The 21,664-nt window shown below is 37.9% G+C and overlaps 1 protein-coding gene across 1 annotated transcript in view; it reads left to right on the forward strand.

The window, feature by feature from the left end:
* Window positions 1-21,664, forward strand: part of EXOC6B (exocyst complex component 6B) — a 567,559-nt gene that overhangs the window by 70,313 nt on the left and 475,582 nt on the right. The window contains exons 2-5 of the mRNA XM_075556958.1: window positions 4,338-4,503; window positions 18,497-18,544; window positions 20,203-20,293; window positions 20,411-20,456. Coding sequence (XP_075413073.1) covers window positions 4,338-4,503; window positions 18,497-18,544; window positions 20,203-20,293; window positions 20,411-20,456 — 351 coding nt within the window. The remainder of the gene's footprint in view (window positions 1-4,337; window positions 4,504-18,496; window positions 18,545-20,202; window positions 20,294-20,410; window positions 20,457-21,664) is intronic.

Raw genomic sequence — 21,664 nt, forward strand, 5'->3', positions numbered from 1 at the left:
CTAAACTGATAAATTAAGGGTGAATGGAAGTTAGACACTAACAGAATAAAATTGGGGCAAGGACAGTCTAGGCTAAGGGATATAATTCCTTAGTATCATGTACACTGTATGTTGCTGTTGGTTGTTTCTCTGAGTTGACCTCTAACTTTGAAGACTGACCAAGGAGCAGATTATTTAGCTAAAAGTGGCCTAAAGAATAGGAAATAATTCAAATATGTGTAGGTTTCACAGAGAATATTCCTGCACATGTGTTGCAAATATATCCATGAATATAGTAGAAGGCACAGGGGGAAAGTTAAGGAATTGCCTTAGCTATAACCAAACACTTTGAGGGAATGCGTTCCTGGGTCTTTCTTTGGGCTCGGGACCATAGTCTCAGGGTCAAGCTCAATTGCATATCATGGTCCACAAAGATAATGTTCTACATTTAACTTTGGCAAGTAGTGACTAGGGTCTTTAAAAGCTTGTGAGCAGCCATCGAAGGTACAGCTATTAGTCTTTCCCCATCTGGGGGATGAAGAGTGAAGAGAATCATAGATGTAAGTAAATTTGAAGCTGAATGGACTAAGGAGCCATGCAATGAAACCCAGTCTCAATGACTTTGAAACCTTCAAAGGGTACCCAGCTACTGCTGCTGACCTCTCTGAGAGGTATCACAATAGGAGGTTCTGGGTAGAGTGGGAGAAAAATGTGAAACAACTAAAAACCATGAAAAAGAGCAGATTTATGGGTCAGGAGAGACTGGTAGAACTCCTGAGACTCTACCCTCTATATATTCTTCGATTCGGGAACTGAACTCATCCCCAACTTTCTGCCACACAGTAGGCAGGCTTATACGGTGACTAGTAATACCAGGGAGGCATTACCCACTCCTTAGAATAATCTACCATACCAGATCAAAAGAATAGCATTTGCCTGTGGATAAAACTCAGAAGGCAGGAAAGGACAGGACAGAAGGGCCTATGGATACGGTCAATACAGGGAGCAAGCAGAAAGAGTGCTGTTATATTGTGGAGATTACAATGAGTGTAACAAATCAAAATTGCCTGAACTGCTTTATAACCTTTCATCTAAATCACAGCAAATGTATAAAAATAAGAAATTTATTATCTCATATAAGAAGAAATCTGGAGTACGACTGCTTCAAGATTTGTTCATTAAAGATCAAGCTGTCTTCCTATCTTAACTTTTTACCATGCTCCGATTATTGGCAGTGTTAGCTCTAATCTCGGCTTGGCTGCTGCAGCCACAAGCACCACACTTCCATGGGACAAGGTGTAAAATAGGAACAACAGGTTTCCCCAACCCTCTTGTATTTCCGTGGACTTTGGAGAACTGCTAGATTTCTTTTTACTTTTTATTGAAGCGAGTTGTGTCATATGTCTTCACATGAACTAGACACTGACAAGGGGAATGAAACTGCCACGATTGGTTTGCAGAATAATGTTTACTTCCATGGAATGGGATGCCAAACTGACCCGACCACGTTTGTGAAATTGATTCTGACTGCAGTGATTTTCTAGGACAGAATGGAACTGCCCACAGGTTTTCCAAGGCTGCCATCTTTGTGGTGGCAGAAGGCCACCTCTTTCCCCTGGAGTGCCTGCTGGGTTTTAACTTCCACCTGCTCTGGTAGCAGCTGAGTGCTTAATGACTGTGTGACCCAAGCTCCCCCTGGAACAGGACAGGGAGGTGAAATGTCAGAGCAAATTGGGAGAAGACTGAAATACTGTGTGTAGACAAAAGTTTGCACCCTTCTGCCTTGAACCAATTAGTTTTGTGTTGGCTTCATATCTCTTTTGCTATTTCTACTTGTGTTTTCTTCGATAGTCAGCCCTAGCTATGTTAGGGACAATGCACTTTTGATCAAGACAATGAACTTTGCCTTGGCCTTGCTTTCCTCAGGTGTTCAATGAGAGCTTTGGAGTCTATCTTGAGGACTAACTTGAGTTTTAGATGACTTGCTTTTCTTTTTAAGTCAGATGTCCTAGACTGAGGTGCTAAAAGATGTTTTCTATCTGTGTAAACTTGACAAGTCATTTCATCTTCTTGTGTTCCATAATGTCTATAAAGTGAACCTATTTTAAATAAGATAACATATGCTTGTAACCTTATTATTGCTACTTTCCTCTCTTCTGTTAAGCATATTTGCACTTAAGTATGTTCTAAGCAAGTGATGTAATCCTGTAGTGGTTCTGTAGTGAGGAACTGTAAGTACTTGTTAAATGGAGCTCCTCAATTAATATTTTATAAGTTAAAATAGCTCTCAATATGCACATCAAATCTAGGGGCCAGAGGAATATGGTGGAATAATGTACTCATGCACATTATATTAGGGGCTTCAAAAAGTTTATGGAAAATGGAATTAGAAGATATACAATTTTTCCATTTTTCTATAAACTTTGTGAAACCTAACCCTGACTTACTTGAGGACTTCCAGAAATCAGACTCCACTAGACAGCATTTGTAGAGTGGAGTCAAAATTTAGGCTACAAAAAGTTTTCCAAGCATTTCTCTTTGTTCAGTGCCCTAGTGAAACAGTGGCGAAAGCTCTAGGGTACGAACTCAAATTTATGTTGGTAATTTGTACCATCCAGCTGCTCTGCAGGAGCATGCTGCTGCAGTCTGTTTCTGTAAAGATTTACAGCTTGGAAACCCCGTGAAACAGTTCTACTGTGTCATATAATCTCACTGAGAGTCACAATCAACATGATGGCAGTAAGTTTGGTTTTTGGTTTGTTCTTGTTGATGTTTATTAGGAATTAAAAGGTTCTTGGGATTATCAAACCATCAAACTAGTGGTACCGTTTACTTCATAGGTAGTCATAGCTCTAATCCATAGGTAGTGGTATACCTAGACAGGTTACACACTTGTGATTTTGTTCTCAAAACCCTTCTTTTATTTTGTTGCTATGTACCTTCAAATTGATGCCAACTCAGAGGGACCCGTATGGATTGCATAACAGAAGGGCCCTTATTTTCATACTAGAAATGGAAATTCAAACCTTAAGATAATTTTTATAAAATAGCATTCAATAACTAGGTATAAGTCTTTGGGCACCAGCTTTTAGTTTACCACATAGTTTATAGATTTGTAGCTAGTTTCCTTACTTGGTCATATAAAACATGTTTAAAATGGGCCATCACTAGATGGCACTCTTTCTCTAGTTATGTCCTTCGCTTGGGGGCATAGAGAGCATGACAGAGAAGGGGTTTTTAGATATTTAGAACGGTAATAGAGAAGAAAGAAGCTAGTAAAACATTTGATGAAAGGATGAAGATCAAACTAATGTAGTATCATTGAAATCCGGAGGAGAGTGTGTTTCAAGCAGGAGGGAATATTAAACCATAGCAAATGCTGTTATCAGGTGAAATAAGATGACAGCAGCTATTGAGAAGTGAGCAAGTGGGAAAGAGCAGAGAAATGAGAATGGTAGCTAGAGGGAGATGCGAAGTTAAGGGTGGTTTAAGAGCATGTTTTTATGCACAGGAGAATGTTCTGGTAGAGTGAGAAATACCTGATGCAGAAGAAGGATAATAGGAAATAGTAGCAGGAGTAAAGTTCTTTGGAGCTGGAATACTTCTTCCATGCTTTACAAAAGTCGATGGAGGAAGAGTTACAGATGCAAGCAGGTTGGTTTTGTGAAGTAGCAAGAAGAGGAAGTATTTCTGTTTGTCTATCTGCACCCCCTCCCCCGCCCCCCGTAAAGTAGCTGAGAGTAAGGGCTTGGACTTGAGAAGAGAAGGACAGTTCCCTGTATATAGTTATTTTGGAGACTACAAAATGGATTTTGTAGCGCGGAGGATGCATTTTAGTAGTAGTGTCTGTCAGCATCGAATGCCCCATGTAGATTTGTGGTTCTATATTTAAACTAAATGTTGTCAGCAGAACGATGTGATTTTTCCCCAGCAGTTAAATTTTAGAGTAATTGGATAGTAATTGGTTTTTGTTTTCCCCACTAGTTGAGTTGAGAAAAAAAGGTGCTAAGGAATTAGAATACATTTCATCAGTTTATGATACGAATTCTGTGAGGCATAATATTAAATACGTGAATATATTTTAATGATTGAAAAAGTACACTTTTGGATTTTCTTAAGAATCCAAAACCAACCATACTCACCTCAAACTTGTCAATGCTGATTCATAGCAACCGCCCCGTTGGTTTCTGAGACTGGAACTGTTTGGGACAAATTTAATTCAATTAGATTACTCAGTGATTTGTACTTGTATGTATTTTCCAAAGAAACATTTTTCTGGGATTTTAATTATTTTATTTCCTTTCTTAAAATTAAATCTGGTCTCATCTTCATGCCCTTTTTCTTTCTTTTTTTTCAAGGTCTGTCTATGATGGTGAGGAACATGGACGATTCATGGAGAAGCTTGAAACTCGGATCCGCAATCATGACAGAGAAATAGAGAAAATGTGCAATTTTCATTACCAGGGCTTTGTGGACTCTATAACAGAATTACTGAAAGTACGAGGAGAAGCCCAGAAACTCAAAGTAAGGAGCCTCCAAGGAAAGAGACTCATTTTGCTGACCTATGGTGACAGGAGACATTGTAGGCAATGCATATTAGTAGTAAATAATTTGTACAGTAAGAAGGGAATTTATACCAAAACATGGATAATTACAACTATGACTTTTTAGCTAAAAGGAATACACTTTTAAGTTACAGTTTCAGATAAGTACATATGGATGAGAAACCAGTTTGTGATCAGTACCAGTTTGTTGCGCACAGAAATTCAGTTGCTTGTTTATGTCATCTTGTTTCCTTGCTGGGTAAAGGCCATACCTGTAGGCTGCCAGAACTACAGGGCATTGGTGTAGAAATCTTTGCAGTATTGCACCTACGCCAAAGGAAAAGAATCAGGTCGCTCTGAGGGGTCTTTGATCACAAAGCAGGAAGAGCCTTTCCGGATATGGCAAACTTTGATTCATGAGGGTGGTTAGCTACATTCATCCCTAGCATAGCAAATTCACCACACTTACATAGCCAACATTGCTTACTGATCTCACATCTTGGGTAATTGCTCTTATTTTGAATACTCTGTGTATTGATTCTTGAGTGTTTTCTGTGTATGCTTTGCAAATACTCACAATTTTATTTCCTTCTTTTTAGTACTTATGTTTCTAATTTCTTTTTCATGTCTGACTGAAGTTTGAATTAAAATCCCAAAAGGATTTTCCCTGGGCTTGGGGTTAACTTGAGAGTGAATCTAAAACTATAAGAATACATTGGTAAGAAAAACAAAGCAACAGGTTTATGGAGGGAAGTGGACTGCCAGATGTTAAATTATATTTCTAAAGCTACAGTAATTTAAAAACTCATTTGGCTGTGAAACCTGACCTGAACAGACATGAAACCATCCGATTTTAAAATTAATTTTATTTTATGTGAAGTTTTGTAGTTTGCTACAGAAATATTAATGTGTTTGATAATAGTGTGCTCTTCCAGGCCCATTGAAGGGTGCTACACAATAGGTAATATGTACTATATTATTAAAACAAATCTTCAAAATTGTGAAATCCAAAACACATTAGGTCCCAAGATATCAAATAAGGGTTTATGGACCTATACAACAAATATCCAACCATCTTAAGAAATAAGATTGCCAGCCCAGTGAAATCTCTCTTTTGTACCCTATTCAGCTGCTGCCTTCATCTTCTTCAGGGGTAAATGCTCATTTGATTTGTTGTTAATATTTTTTAGTGCTTAACTAATTTGTATTCAGTTGATCCCTTCCTTATTGAAAATTAACTCCAGACGAGCTAGAGTTAAATGTAAAAATAATAAAAGATATTGATAAATATTTTTGTGATTTTTGGGTGTGGGCAATACATTTCTAAACTAGAAAGAAAAAATCTGATAGATATGACAATATACCAATGCAAACTTAAAATGAAAAGGCAGATCAGTTAAATATTTGTAAATATGTAAATATATAGTTGGCTTTCTTAATAAAGTTATTGAAAATTAATAAGAAAATATTCTAATAGAAAATTGAGACTTAGACATTGCATATAGCTTACAAAAGAAGAGATAAATGGTAGCTTTAGACTTTAGAAATAATTAAAGGAAAGCAAATTTAAAGAATAAGGTCACAACTAATAGAAGGGCCAGACGCAAACCAAGCCAGTTGCCTTGTTTCACAGACGACTCAGCACCTCACAGGTCGGAGTAGACCTGCTTCCCTGGGGTTCCATGATGGCAAGTCTTTTATGGGAGCGTCATTGTTTTGCTATTGGACTTATTGGTAGGTTGGAGCTGGTGGTTTCAAAGTTCGCAGCCCAGTGCGCACCTACTACCCCATTGCACCAGCAGGGCTCCTCAGAATGGCCACGAGGAAGAAAATAGTAGTTAATATTGTTGCTCTTTGTAGTCTCATTCACTTCACGGCCATCAAGCCAATTCTGAATCATAGAGACCTTATAGGACAGAGTAGAACTGCCCCTGTGGGTTTTTGAGACTCTAAGCCTTAGCTTTTTCCTGAGGAGTGGCTGGTGGTTTCGAACTGCTGACCTTGCAGTCAATAGCCAAGTAAGTCTGTTAACTACTATGTTGCCAGGACTCCGATAGTCTCATTAAAGTTTCTTTGGAAAAAAAGATGCTGTTTGTGCCATGGAAACAATAATTTTGAGGTCAGGACTACTATCACATCTTAAATCACTGATGCTTTGTAACAAGTTTGTGGGAGTGCTGCTGCACTAAAACAGCAGTTGTAAATGGATCGAGCATTTTATGGAAGGTTAAGAAGACCTCAAAAATGAATTCAAATAGGTCAGTTCAGAAGGTCAGGATGACTGTTCTGTGTGTCTCCAAAGGGGTAATTTGGTAGATTTTTTTTTTGAAGGTTGTAGGCTTAGTAAGAAAATACTTTCAGGCAATGGGAAACTGCATTGGCGAGGGAAAGGTCAGCACAGTTGTGTTGAAGAATTTTTTCCCCCCTATTACAACAATCCTTTGAGATAGCAAGGAGCCTTGATGGCATAATGGTGCATTCATTGAGCACCTATTACTGCAAGGTTAATGGTTTGAACCCACTAGCCACTCTGTGGGAGAAAGATGAGACTGTTTGCTCTTGTAAAGATTTAAAGTTTCAAAAACTCTGCTCTAAAGGGTCACTCTGAGTCGGAAGCAACTCTATGGCAATGGGTTTAACAAGGTCTGTTTCATCAGAATTTCACTGGGCGATCTTTTTTTTATCATTTTATTGGGGGCTCATACAACTCTTACTACAATCCATACATCCTTCCATTGTGTCAAGCACATTTGTATATTTGTTGCCATCATCATTTTCAAAGCATTTGCTTTCTGCTTGAGCCCTTGGTATCAGCTCCTCTCCCCTCCCCCCTGCTCCCTTTCCCTCCCTCCCCCCCTTGATAATTTATAAATTATTATTTTTTCATGTCTTACACTAACTGATATCTCCCTTCACCTACTTTTCTGTTGTCCAACCCCCAGGGAGGGGGTAGATCATTGTGATTGGTTCCCCACTTCGATCCCTACCTTTCCCTTACCCTCTTGATATTGCTACTCTCATTATTGGTCCTGTGGGGTTTATCTCTCTTGGATTCCCTGTGTTTTCAGCTCTTATCTGTACCAGTGTACATCCTCTGGTCTAGCTGGATTTGTAAGGTAAAATTGGGATCATGATGGGGGTGGGGGTAGAGGAAGCATTAAAGAACTAGAGGAAAGTTGTATATTTCATCGGTGCTATACTGCATCCTAACTGGTGTGTCTCCTCCCCGTGACTATTCTGTAAGGGGTTGTTCAGTTGCCTACAGATAGACTTTAGTTCTCCACTTCACACTCCCCATCATTCACAATGATATGATTTCTTTTGTTCTTTGATGCCTGATACCTGATCCTATTGACACCTCATGATCACTCAGGCTGGTGTGCTTCTTCCATGTGGGCTTTGTTGCATCTCAGCTAGATAGCTGCTTGTTTACTTTCAAGCCTGTAAGACCCCAGATGCTATACCTTTTGATAGCTGGGCACCATCAGCTTTGTTCCCCACCTTTGCTTATGCACCCACTTTGTCTTCAATGATTGTGTCAGGAAGGTGAGCATCACGGAATGCCAGGTTAATAGAACAGTGTTCTTGTGTTGATGGAGTGCTTGAGTAGAGACCCAATATCCATCTGCTATCTTAATACTAAACCTATAAATATATGTACATAGATCTATTTCTCCATTATCATATATAAATATATTTACATATGTACATGCCTGTATTTAAATCTCTATAAATGACCTTTTCCTCCTAGTTCTTTCCTCTATTTCCTTTTACTTTATTCTTGTCCCACTATCATGTTCAACCTTTATTTGGGTTTCAGTAATTCCTCTCAGTTACATTACCCTTGATCAAGCCCTTCTAGGCCTCCTACACCCCCCTTGCCATCAATTTTGGGTCATTTGTTGTTCCCTTCTCTCTGGGTTTGTTGACACCCACTTCCTTTCCCCCTCCTCCCCGTCTCTCACTGGGAGATCATACCACATCCATCTTATAGCCCTGATTGTGCTCCTGTAGATGACTTCTCTTTTTTTCAACAGTTTTATTGATACATAATCCACATATTACACAATTCAGTGTTTTGACTATATTAAAAAGAGCTGTGCTCTTATCAGGGCAATCAATTTTAGAACATTTTCTTCATTTTTGTAGTTGTTATTAGCTCCCTATTTCTCCCCAACCTTCAGTGCCATAACCTTAAGACACTATTATTTTAGTTACTGTCTCTATAGGTTTATCTGTCCTGGATTATAAAGATAGGTTTACCTATCATGCCCCCAATAATAATAACAAAATAAAAAACAGAAAAATCTCAATCCAATAGAAAGCAGAAAATAACTCTTTTAAAATGGGTAAAAAACACAAGGGATGTATATAAGAATTGTGATAAGAGCTGTATGAGCCCCCTATAAAATGATTTAAAAAATGGGTCAAAAAAGGAAAATAAATGTTGTCAAAATTTAATTTAACTATATCTGAATTAATTCACTTTCTGATGCATTCTGAGAGCAAGGCTATTCCCATCCCTAGTCAATGGTCCAAGGAAATTCAGAGAAGCTAAATCCCCGTGGGGGCGCTGTAGATGGATTTTGGGGTTTCACTCTCATCAATAGATGTCTGCCAACCAAAATCAGGTGCTCAGAATTTAAGCTGTAATACAGTCCTTACTCTGATCTTAGATTTTATTATGTGTAATCATTGGACATACATTGGACATTGGACATAGGTGTGCTGCTTTTGTAAGGGCTTGATGGCATCTCACTTCGATAGCTGTTTGTTTTAAGACATGCTTTTAGGATCTCGGATGCTATTCTTCGTGATATCTGGGTGCCATACACTTTCTTTACCATACGTTGAAGCACCCATATTGAGCAGGGCCACATTATAAGAGCTTCTTCTTCTTCTTAGGGTTAGGGTTTATGGTTAAGTGCAAGGTCAAAATCCATTCATTTTTCTAAGGCTTATATATATCCCCGTTCCACTTTTCTGGTAGCATTTTCAGCTTTTTGAGAGAGAATATAGGTAACCCCCTTGGGACCTTTGATAATTCTAATGATAGTATTCTTAAGCTAGCCATTGATATAGGATTTAAAATACTATTGAGATAAAATACTATTGATATGAAATATACGGGAAAACTTTTTAGACTAAAATCCATAGGATATTCACTTATACATATTAAAAAACTTAAGTGACTGAATCCTGTTTAAGAAAACAATAAGGGTTAGACAAAAGGCACAAAGTTCAATAACGATCGCTACTGAACTCTGCCTTCAGAACTAAGGCACCTCTTTAAAAGCTAAGAAAATATGAAAGTGGAAAATATATGACAGTCTTAAGATGCCACCTACTGGGCACCCTCAAAAGCAAGAGATTTGAACTGAAGTCCAGTTACTTCCACCTTCATTACTCGAGGCAGCAGTTCTCCTCTTCTTCTCTCACTGGGGCATGACAGCGTTCAATCCATAGCAGTATATCGGGTCCTTTAATCTGAAGTAGGTGTGTTGAAGGTAAAGCCCAGTTCTCTGAGATCAGCGGTTCTCAACCTGTGGGTTGCAACTCCTTTGGGGTTCAAACGATCTTTTCACAGGGTTGCCCGCTTCATAACAGTAGCAAAATTACAGTTATGAAATAGCAACAAAAATAATTTTATGGTTGGGGTCTTACCACAACATGAGGAATGGTATTAAAGGGTCCCGGCATTAGGAAGTTGAGAACCACTGTGTTTTGATTATTTTGATGTGCCCTAGGAAGTATGATACATGCCTCAAGCAGATAAAATCTAAAGTCCATGTAGTCTATAGTGTAAGACCCGGGTCACCAAAGCTGAAAGGAAACTCAGTTAAAAAAAGGTATGATTAGCCATATAGTACAGGGTGCACTATAAAATAAATCATTTTATCGGGGCTCATACAACTCTTATCACAATCCATACACATACATCAACTGAGTAAAGCACCCTTATACATTTGTTGCCCTCATCATTCTCAAAATTCGCCTTCCACTTGGGTTCCTGGAATCAGCTCATTTTCCTTTTTTCCCTCCCCTTCCTTCCCCACTTCCACCTCCCTCATGAACCCTTAATAATTTATAAATTATTATTTTATCTATCTTACACTGCCAGGCATCTCCCTTCACCCACTTCCCTGTTTCCCATCCCCCAGAGAGGAGGTTATATGTAGATCCCCGAGATTGGTTCCCCCTTTCTACACCCCCTTCCCTCCTGTTATCGCCACTCTCATCGTTGGTCCTAAGGGGTTCATCTGTCCTAGATTCCCTGTGTTTCCAGATCCCAACTGTACCGCTGTGCATCCTCTGGTCTAACCAGGTTTGCAAAGTAGAATTGGGATCATGATAGTTGGAGGGGAGGAAACGTTTAAGAACTAGAGGAAGGTTGTAAGTTTCATTATTGCTACACTGAACCCTGAGTGACTCATCTCCTCCCCACTACCCCTCTGCAAGGGATGTGCAGTTGTCTACAGATGGGCATTGGATCCTCATCATGCACTCCCCTCATTCACGATGATATGATTTCCCCCCCGCCTCTGTTGCTTGAAACCTGGTCCCCTCGGCCCTTCATGATCACACATGTTGGTGTGCTTCCATGTGGGCTTTGTTGCTTCTGGGCTAGATGGCTGCTTGTTTACTTTCAAGCCTTTAAGTCCCCAGACGCTATATCTCTCAATAGCCGGGCACCATCAGCCTTCTTCACCACACTTACTTATGCACACATTCATCTTCAGCATTTATGTGGGGAAGGTGATCACACAATGATGGTTTCTGTTCTTTGGTGTTTGCTGCCTGATCCCATCAACACCTCGTGTTCACTTAGGCTTGTGTGCTTCTTCTCTGTGGGCTTTGTTGCTTCCGAGCTAGATGGCCGCTTGTTTGCCTTCAATCCTTTAAGACCCCAGATGCTATATCTTTTTGATAGTCGGGCACTATCAGCTTTCTTCACCACATTTGCTTATGCACACATTTGTCTTCAGCGATCGTGTCTGGAATAGGTGTGCATCATAGAATGCCAGTTTAATAGAACAACATGTTCTTGCATTGAGTAAGTACTTGAGTAGAGGCCCAATGTCCACCTGCTGCCTTAATACTAAACCTATAAATAAATGCACATAGATCTATTTCCCCACCATCCTATATAAATATATTTACATATGTGTATGCCTGTACTTAGACCTCTGTAAAAACCTTTTGTGACCTAGTTCTTTCCTCTATTTCCTTTTACTTTCCTCTTCTCCCACTATCATGCTCAGCCTTCATTTGGGTTTCAATAATTTCTCTCGGTTACATTGCCCTTGCTGAATTCCTACCAGGCCTCTCACACCCTCCTTGCTTCTAGTTTTGGATCACTTGTTGCTTCCCTATCCTGGGTTGGTCAACACCACCTCTTTACCCCTGCCCTCCCCCTCTCCCATGTCCCCCCTGGAACCATTGGTCCCGTTGTTTTCTCCTTCAGACTGTTCGTCCAGCCTATCTTATCTAGATAGATCTGTAGAGATAATAACATGCACCAAAAAACAAGGCATAGCAAGACGGTGATGAATGAGAACACCGCGATGACAACAAAGAAGGAAACCAATTACCCATAAAAGAATAAATTAATTAAAAGAAGAAAAAAATTTTTTAAAAGAAAGAAAGACAACCTGTGAATAGATCAAGGTCTGATTTTTGAACTCTAGGCGTGTCCTCCAATCAGGTCCGATGGGGTGCCACGTTCTGGCCCCAGAGTCTGTCCTTTGTACTCCCTTGGGAGCTCCCTCCTCTGCTCCCCCAGTTGCTCTGCCACATGCCTTTAGTGTTTTGCCTCAGTGTTATGGGGTCAGTCTGGGCCAGTCCCAACACTGAGTCTCCAGTGTTTTCCCCCTTAGGGCCCTGGGCCAGCGAGGGACGGCGTGTCATGTAGTGGGATCAGCCATATGGTCCATTGTGTGCATTGGCTGTTCAGAGCGGGGATATTGTCCTCCAGGCCTGGTGGTTCAGGATGTGCTCCACTCTCTCTTCCTCCCCATTCATTTGCTCCCGTGTTCTCTGATCAGACATGCCCCTCTTCCCTAGCTGCAGCTTCAGTGCCGCCACGTAGCTGGTATCGGGGCTCTTGCCCCATCTTGGTCATGAAGCTCCACCAGAGTGTACTGAACACCGGTGTAGGAGTGTTTACCCAGTAAGGGTCCACCAGATGCCATTGCCATATGGCACCATTAGACTTCTTTTTGTTTGCTAAACTCAAAGAGTTATGCAAAGGGACACAATTTGAGTTTCTCGAGGATGCTAAAACTGTTGTTTTGATGTGGTCTAAATCTAAATCAAAGAGCACATAATTCATTAGTTAAACTTTAGAGAACTAGATACTCTCCCATCAGAAATGATAGACCTAGAGGCCTCCATAAATCAGAAACTATAGCTTCACATTTTGATCTTTTGCTTAATAAAGTTGCGTACGATTTTGTAACAAGACTTTTTGACTTACATTTATGTATCAATACTTAAAAGCTCAAATATGAGGGGACTTTAAAATTTCATAGAAAAATGGAATTAAAAGATAATGGAAAATTTCCACACTTTTTGAAGCCCTTTTGTAGTTTTCAGATTAAGCTTAAAATTGACTCTAAAAATAATTTAGTGGAGGATTAGTAAAATTAATTATGGTACAACTATTGGAATGAATATATGATATATGAACTGCAATAATTATAGAAGAATATCTGAGATGGAAAATATTATAAATATTTGTTTCATATATAGAACAAATTATAAAAATAATGAATAATAATATCCTGTTTTATGTCCTAAATTTGTACATACTTAATAGATAAATAGGCATTAAAATTAGATAACTGTATATGAAAAGTTATCAATAATCCTTGCCTGCATAATGGATACTTTTGATGTTCCTAAAACTATGTACAGTGATAACTTTATTCTACATGGGGCAATAGTAATACTTAAAATCCAGGTTGGAAAGGATGAAGGCCTACCCTAAGGTAATTGCTAGAAGGTGGTGAGCAGAACTGCTTAGGAGGTTAAAATTGTCTGGAATCGAAGTGGTAACAGAGTACAAAATGACTCCTGCCTTTCAGGTTTGAGTCACTTGGTATTTACTAGTGCTAGGTACTGAGATGTGGAGTAAAATGGGAAGGCTCAGCATTGGAAGGAAAAATGAAGTTGGATATATGAGGTACATATATGAGAGCATGAACTGGGAACAGTTTTTGTCCCCATTATGGCACACAAAGGTCATCATGTGGGCATAAACCGGAGGACATTTGCCGGGAATATGGGACTTGTTTAAAAAACTGTATTTTCTTATAGATTCTAATCCCATCTCCCACCCCCGCCATCAAGTCAGTTCCAGCTCATAGCTACTTTGTTGGACAGAGTAGAACTGATCCTCACATTTTACCAAACGATCGCCATGGGAGCACATAGACAGAGAAAGTTAGGCTGTAATATTAATTTGTACAAATCTTCCACAAATGTGTTTTTTTAACATTTTAAAATGAGAAACTTGAACTTGTTTCTATGAACATAACTTTTTTAATATCAATTTTTATGCTTGAAATGATGACATGCAATTCTGGTCAAGACTTAAAATGATGGCTTAATTGAATTATTCGTAAGGCACTATTTAAGAGAACCATTTCTCAGTTCATGCAAGAATGTATATACCATTTGAAATGATCATGTTAGAGAATATAAGTAGTATGTCTTTTATTCATTGACAGATGTAATGCTGAGATTTTGTGGGCTGATCAGTCTTACATGGACCTAAAATGAATGAAAATAAAAATATTGGACATCTGCCTGGAGCTGCATGTGTTGCTACACCCTCCTTCGCCATTCTACCTTCCTGTCTCCACATCACAGTGTGTTTTAAAGGGTTTTTGGGTGCTCCTTGCATATCGTTCTTTTCAACTTCCCTTACAAAGGACCAGAGTACCATGATGAGCAACAGGATATTCTGTCTCTGGCTGCTGAAGGAATCATGTTTCGAAGTAGCTTCTTGACAAGAAGTATTGGATATTGCTAATAATCCTTCTCAATTGCAGTATCATTTGCTAGGTGGTACTCATCTCTTTCCCCCTTCCCTTTCAAATTGCTCAGGATGCCCGGAAGGAATGCCGAAAAGACTGCTCGTGCTAGAGACTACCACTTCAAGGTTTTCTTGTTGCTTCTGGTTCTATCCAGTTTACTTTGAGGGCCAAGAGATCACTGTCTAGCAGCACGTTGTGCTCTAGGTGGGATCCTTTCCACTGAGATAATTGATGAAATTAGAGTTGTAGGAAGGAGTTCAGAACATGAAAAGATTTAAGAATATACTACTTTCAGCACTATTTTATCTTAATTAAAAATAAACAAATAAACTGCACTCCTTTCTTTTTAAAAAATCATTTTATTGGGAGCTCTTACAGCTCTTATCTCAATCCATACACATGTACATTGTGTCAAGCATATTTGTACATATGTTGCCATCACCATTTTCAGAACGTTTTCTTTCTACTTGAGTCCTTGGTATCAGCTCATCCCCCCCTCCCCCTCCTCCCTCCCTCACAAATCCTTGATAATTTATAAAGTATCTTTATTTTCATGTCTTACACCAATTGTTCTCTCTTTTCACCCACTTTGCTGTTTTCCGCCCCCACCCCCCGAATGGAGGTTATATGTAGATCATTGTGATCAGTTCTCCCTTTCTCCCTGCACCTTCCTCTCCATCTCCTGGTGTCATTACTCTCATTATTGGTCCTGAGGGGTTTATCTGTTCTGGATTCTGTGTGTCGAGAGCTCTCATTTGTACCCATGTACATGCTCTGGTCTAGCCGGATTTGTAAGGTAGAATTGGGGTATTGATAGTGGTGGGGAGGAAGCATGAAAGAATTAGAGGAATGTTATATGTTTCATTGGTGCCCTACTGCACGCTGACTGGTGCACACCATTATTTCTTTTGAACCACAGAATACACACACACACACACGCACACGCACAAGAGTACTTTAAAAAGTTCATGGAAAAATTCCATTATCTTAGTTACATTTTTCCATGAACTTTCTGAAGTCCCCCTGTGTGTGTATGTGTGTGTCTGTATAAATAAAAATAAACTCCATATTTATCTTCTTTAAGTCAAAAAAGGTAATACCCTACATAGTATAGTTTCTTTTTATTTTTATGTGAAAATAGTATTAAAATACACCTATTTCTCACTTACCAACCATCTCGTTATATGACATTTCACATTTATCACAATAGTTAAAAAAATCTGTCTGGTTTGCACATTAACAACATGCGTCTTTTGATAACGTCCTTCAAAGAGTCAGGGCAGTATAACGCTGGCTGTGATGGTTATGTGCTCACCTGGCACTTGATTCTCAGAGACCTGTGCAATATGGCAGTTATGTAATGATGTTGTCATTTTGTCATGTGAAGTGGTCATCCTACATTTTCACATAATGCTGATTTTTGCATAATGACTTAGTCTTTGGAACCTACCCATGTTGATAATTGAGGAGCGGGTGTAGTAATTATCTTCATCAGAAGTGATCCTTGGCTCAATGGATATGTTTTAGAACTGTGCTTTACATTAAGCCAATTAGGTGGGCCATGCTCACTGTTTTTAATGAAACCCTGGAATTAAATAGAACAGAATCAAATAGAAAATAGTAACATGTGTTACATGTAGTAAGTGTAAAGATTGTTTCTTCAAAAATGGTTTCAGTTTTTATGTGTGTAAATGAGTGTGTGTGTGTGTGTGTGTGTGTGTGTTATGTTGGTGCACTGAAGTGCAGTATAAATTTATTTCTTATAATAAGTTTAAAAAGCTTCTGATTTTGCAAACCTTGAAAAGGTTTATCTAGATAAGGTGAATAGGCAGTTCTAGTAAGATGGTGATACTGAATTTCGTATTTATGGAGGGCTGAATTTTATGAGAGATCTAGCTTGGAAAAAATCATGCAATTTATTCTTGAATAACTACTGAGGAAGAAAGTACTACTACTCAAGGTAACTATTTTTATTCAGATTTCTTGAAAATTTTACTTATATTGAGTTGAAGTGTATTTTCTAGTAATGTCTTTTTATTGCTTTGCATAGTAAGTTCCAGTTTGCGGGATTGTTTTTCTTCTAATAGCTCTTTAGGTATTTGATGGACAGCTGTCATTTAGGCATAGTGTATATTATGAATGTCTGTATATTTATTGTCTCTGAGTGTTTCCCTCTCTTTTGCCTAAAATTACCTTTAGCTCTGTTTCATTTAGTATACTTTTTAAGATTTTTCTCCGCCTTATTTGACATTCTTAAAACATGGCATCCGCATGGAATTGTGTGTAGACTTTTAAAGCTTTATGATCTCATTTTTTTTCTAGACTAGAAATTGAAAAACTATCTCCTGGTCAAATCCAGTTTGCTCTCTCTTTTTTTAAAAATAAAGTTTTATTGGAGCACAGCTTTACTCATTTGTTTGTGTATTGCCTGCAGTTACCTTTCTGGATAACAGATTTGGGGAAGGTATTTGTGTCTGAGACCCTATGCCCTATAGAGTCTAAAATATTTAATATCTGTTCCTTTGTGGAAAAAGTTTTCTGACTCTTGTCTTGGACAGTGTTTCTGTTAATGTTATTGTCCGCAGTTCCATCACTCTTTATTAATTCATACTGACCTCACTGTCCAACCACACTTCCAGCTCGTTCAGATATGATGCTAAAAGTAAATAAGAAGGGATTTAAAGGTTTCTTGCCTTTCTTTTTAATACTTTATAAAGATTTCTTGGAGTAGGTGTGATTTCGTTTTGTCTTTGAGAGTAGGGTGTACATGGCAATCTGCTCTGAAAAATTATAGTCTAGGTGTCATTTAGAGTAGTGCTTCCAAAACTGTGCTTTCTGAAAAATGTGGCCCTTGGGGTATTCTTCAATAAAAAGGACATTATGGTTAATTAAATTTGGAAAGCAATATGTACTATAACCGGCTTCTTGGGCATTCACAAAGTATGTGACGTGTATTAAAGACTTCAGAAGTATTGAATAAAGTCAACTGTTTTGTGTTGCTTCCCATACATATCTGACTGGAGAAGTGTGCATGTGTATGTGTGTGTGTGTATACATGTACCTGAGCATAAACGTGTGCCTGCATCTGCATCTGTGAGGGTGTGTGCAGAGTTGCTATTAAAATTTGTTGGAGTTCTGAAAGACAATCATAGGAAATGCTGGTTTTGGAGGAACGTCATAGAAATATAAGGAGTTGTAGTTGTTGATAGAAGTGTAGACAACATTTATTGAAATTTTAGAAGTCAACATTGCTTATGTCTTAGTAATATCCGGGGTGATGAAGAAATTACTGTGTTATATACTCTTTTTTTCCTGCCATCACTGGTGATTCCAAAATTTGATACCAAAAAGAGTAGATGTCAATTCTTTTATATGAACTCTAGACTACTTAAAGGTACACACACACACACCATATCTGAGGGAGAGATTGTTGGCAAAATGGGAATGAGGAAATGTTAGGAGCTATTAAGAATCACTCCTCTTAACAGAATAAAAGTAAAACATGTCTAAAATTATATTATCAAATAATGAAAATTTTACTTGAGTTAAAAGTTAATTCATATCCATCTTTTCTAAAAATATTGGTGAAATGAGGAATATCTAGATAGAATTTGTACTTAATATTATAGAGACGGTACGGTTCTTTGGTTATTTGTGTATGTATTTTTCCCTCTCCCCTTTCTTCTAAAGTTAAAGTGTGATTTTCAGCCATTTTAGTTTGAAGTGCTCCAAACCAAATATATCTTGTAGTAAGATTTTCTTTTCATTGTTCAAAAGGTCATGCAAATTCCTAGTAGACAAGTTTGTATAATTTAAGCCCAAGAGAATATCACTGCATCAATAAATGTGATGAAAAATTGAAATTCATTGAAAAGCATTTTGGATTGTCTAAATGTTTGTTTTTTATGAATTTAAATTGTCTTCTCTCCACAGAACCAAGTGATGGATACTAATAGAAAACTACAACATGAGGGAAAGGAAGTAAGGCCAGTTTACCTTTTGAAAAGTCTTTTCTTTTTCATGTCATTCTATTTGGATGGTTTTCTCGGTTTTTAAAGTATTTAGTGTTTTGTAAGCCTGTGAACATTTGCTGCTGCTTCAAATGTGCATCTGAATAAAATGAACATAAACACTAGAAAATTTATTGAGGGGATGTAGCCTTCCTTTTATGCATTTTTAAGTCACCTGATTAATTATAATCTAGCCAATGCTGTTCCCTCCTCTTTGTCCAGATTGCCTTCCTTCTCAAGGTCTTTGCTCAAATGTTGCCTTTCTTACTGTGCTCCTGACCGCTTTATTACTGGCTCCTTCTCAACCATGCATTTTATTTTACCCTCTTCTGCTGCATTTTTCTCAACTGTAATTATCATGCTCTGATATTATTTTTACTGACATTTTTTTCCTGCTCTCCCTGTGTCCAATAATTTCTCCACGAGGCTTTTCCTTGTTCTACATCCTTCTGTTTACTTAAATAGTGAAGGGGCTCTGGTTATATGTTGGGCTGTAGGGTTACTCCTCTAACAAGTTGTAGCCTTGGAAACCCACAGGACCAGTGTTACCCTGTCCTACAGGGCTGCCATGAGTTGGAATTGACTAAATGACGCTGAGTTTGATTTTTTGAGTTTGTGCTCTTATCTATCTATCTGAATGATTGATTGATTCTATTTAAAATTTCACAGTTACGTGATTATATCCATATTTTTACTTGGTTCTTATGACAGATATGTGAGAAAGTCAGGAAAATGCTATTATTTATTGATTATGAAACTTAAACAGATGATTTGCTAAAGTTTTACATTGTAAATTATTGGCAAAGCTGGGACTAATACCTAGGTTTTCTGAATTCTAGTTGATGACTGTTCTATGTATTGTGTATTTTCTTTATCATCAAGTACTTATTAAAGTATTCATTTTAATAATATTTAAAGTTAGCCTTTAATTGTTATATCAGTAACTTAATCAGGGCCATTCTTCTTTGTTCTGTCATTCATGGTATCTAAGCAGATAGCATTCTGAGATGTGGGTATGGGATGAGTACTACAAGAGATCGTGACCTTTATTGCTTTTTAAGCTGATCTCACATAGTCTAAATTATGCAGAGAATACAGTTTTTCCCAGTTATATTGTACGATGACTTCAAATGGAAAAAAAGGGAGTTACTTTTTACTAAACTGGAACTCTTAAGAAAGCCACAACCTCTAAGTGTGTGGTTTTATTTGTTGAAATAGAGATTAGTTGGAGATCATTTTTAAGACTCTTGAAACTGTGGAGGACTGACTATTTTCCTTTAGGAGTCTAGCACCGATGAAAGCGATAGAGAATGTTACAAGATTGTTGAAATCATAAATCATGAAGAGCCTGAGTAGAGTTTAGAGAAAATATACATATAGACATTTTTTTTTATTTTAGGGTTGCATCTTGCCAAGCCTTTCTTAGTAGTATGTATCTTAGGGAGAAAGTGGAAAACTGCAAAAATGCTTTACTGGTTAGGAAAGGCAGTCCCTTAGTCCACTTGGCAGGTCTTACTATGGAACTGTCTGGGATTTTCTGATGAATTGAACACAGAGTGGAAAAATGTGACGGAAAGCTTTTTATTTACAGCTTTTGGCATAATTCAGTTTTCTTTCCCTCTTGCCAAGCTGGTAATAGCAATGGAAGAGCTGAAGCAGTGTCGGCTACAGCAGAGAAATATTTCTGCCACTGTGGATAAATTAATGCTGTGTCTTCCAGGTGAGGAACTGGAAATCACATAGGACTCTTGATGCAATTCCTGCTGCTTTAATTGGCCTTTCACTTTCCTTCAGTAATGCTTGTGTGTTCTCCCCCTACCCCCCCTTCTCTGTCCAGTTTTGGAGATGTACAGCAAGCTGAGAGACCAGATGAAAACAAAAAGGTAAGATGTTTTTAATATCTAAAGTTTCTGTTATTTTGAGAATTAAAGTGTCCATATTTAATATGTTCTTTTTTAACTAAATAAGAACATAGCTGTTGCTATGTTCATCTTCTTTGGCTTTTTGTATTACTTAGTCTAATTTTTAAGAGTACTAGTAGTATGGTAGTGTATTCTGTAATGCATTACATTTAAAAATACATTGCTCATAGTTTGATTTTTTTAGAAAATTTAATGTTTTAGGGGGGAAGGCTTATAATCATTCTAGTAATAATTGGGTTGAAAAATTTGCTTTTGTTTAGTAATAGAGTAAAAATAAAAATATAGCTATTGCTTCTGGCACAGATGCAAGATCAAGATGAAATTCAGAACATCCCTATTCTGTGTGCTGATTTTGTTAAGTTTTATTTTACAAGAAACTGTACAGTTATTTGTTGGCTTTTCTTTGTAGGCTGTAGTAAATAGCGCTGTGCCCGCTTTCCCCTGGGGTGCTCTACAGTATGATGACTATAAGTGAAACCATAGGATAAACAAGGCATATTTCCTTACAGTGTTGATTGTACCTAGATTTTGGAAGAAAAAAATTGGAGAATTTTTATAATATTGAAGTAAGAACAGCAATGTTGTGGGAAAAGTCCACATTCTCTAGAGGTTTAAAGCTAAAGTGAGAAACATCAAAATTCTTTAGTTTCTTAGAATCATTTCCCAGACTCCCTTCCTTCCCTTCACTTAGAATATAGGTAGAACCGTTTGAGCAGCTGTGTTCAAGGAGATATTAAAGTAGTGTTATTTCCCTAATAAACTCTTTATAAAATTATTCTCTCTGGATTAACATATGTTAGCAATTTTCCAGTTCTGGTTCATGTATATGAGAGAGAGGCTGCTGTGCTTTAGAAGCCTTTATATGCCATCATGTATATGAGGTAAAATATACATTAGAAAATTGCAGATGCAATTTATTGTTCTTTTCCAGTATAATTTTTGCGAGTGTCCTTTTAGTCCATGTGCTAATAACCATAGGAGAAAGATGAGGCTCTTTATTCCCATAAAGATTTACAGCCTCAGAAATCCTGTATGGGGTCACTTTGAGTTGGAATTGACTTGATGGCAGAGTGTTAAATTTGGTATATATCACATATTGCGTTACTTAGTAGTTTTAAAAGCACTTATGTAGGATGGCTTTCAGTCCTTTTTTAATATTCATTCATTCA

This window comes from Tenrec ecaudatus, chromosome 8 (assembly GCF_050624435.1).
Source record: "Tenrec ecaudatus isolate mTenEca1 chromosome 8, mTenEca1.hap1, whole genome shotgun sequence".
NCBI lineage: Eukaryota > Metazoa > Chordata > Mammalia > Afrosoricida > Tenrecidae > Tenrec > Tenrec ecaudatus.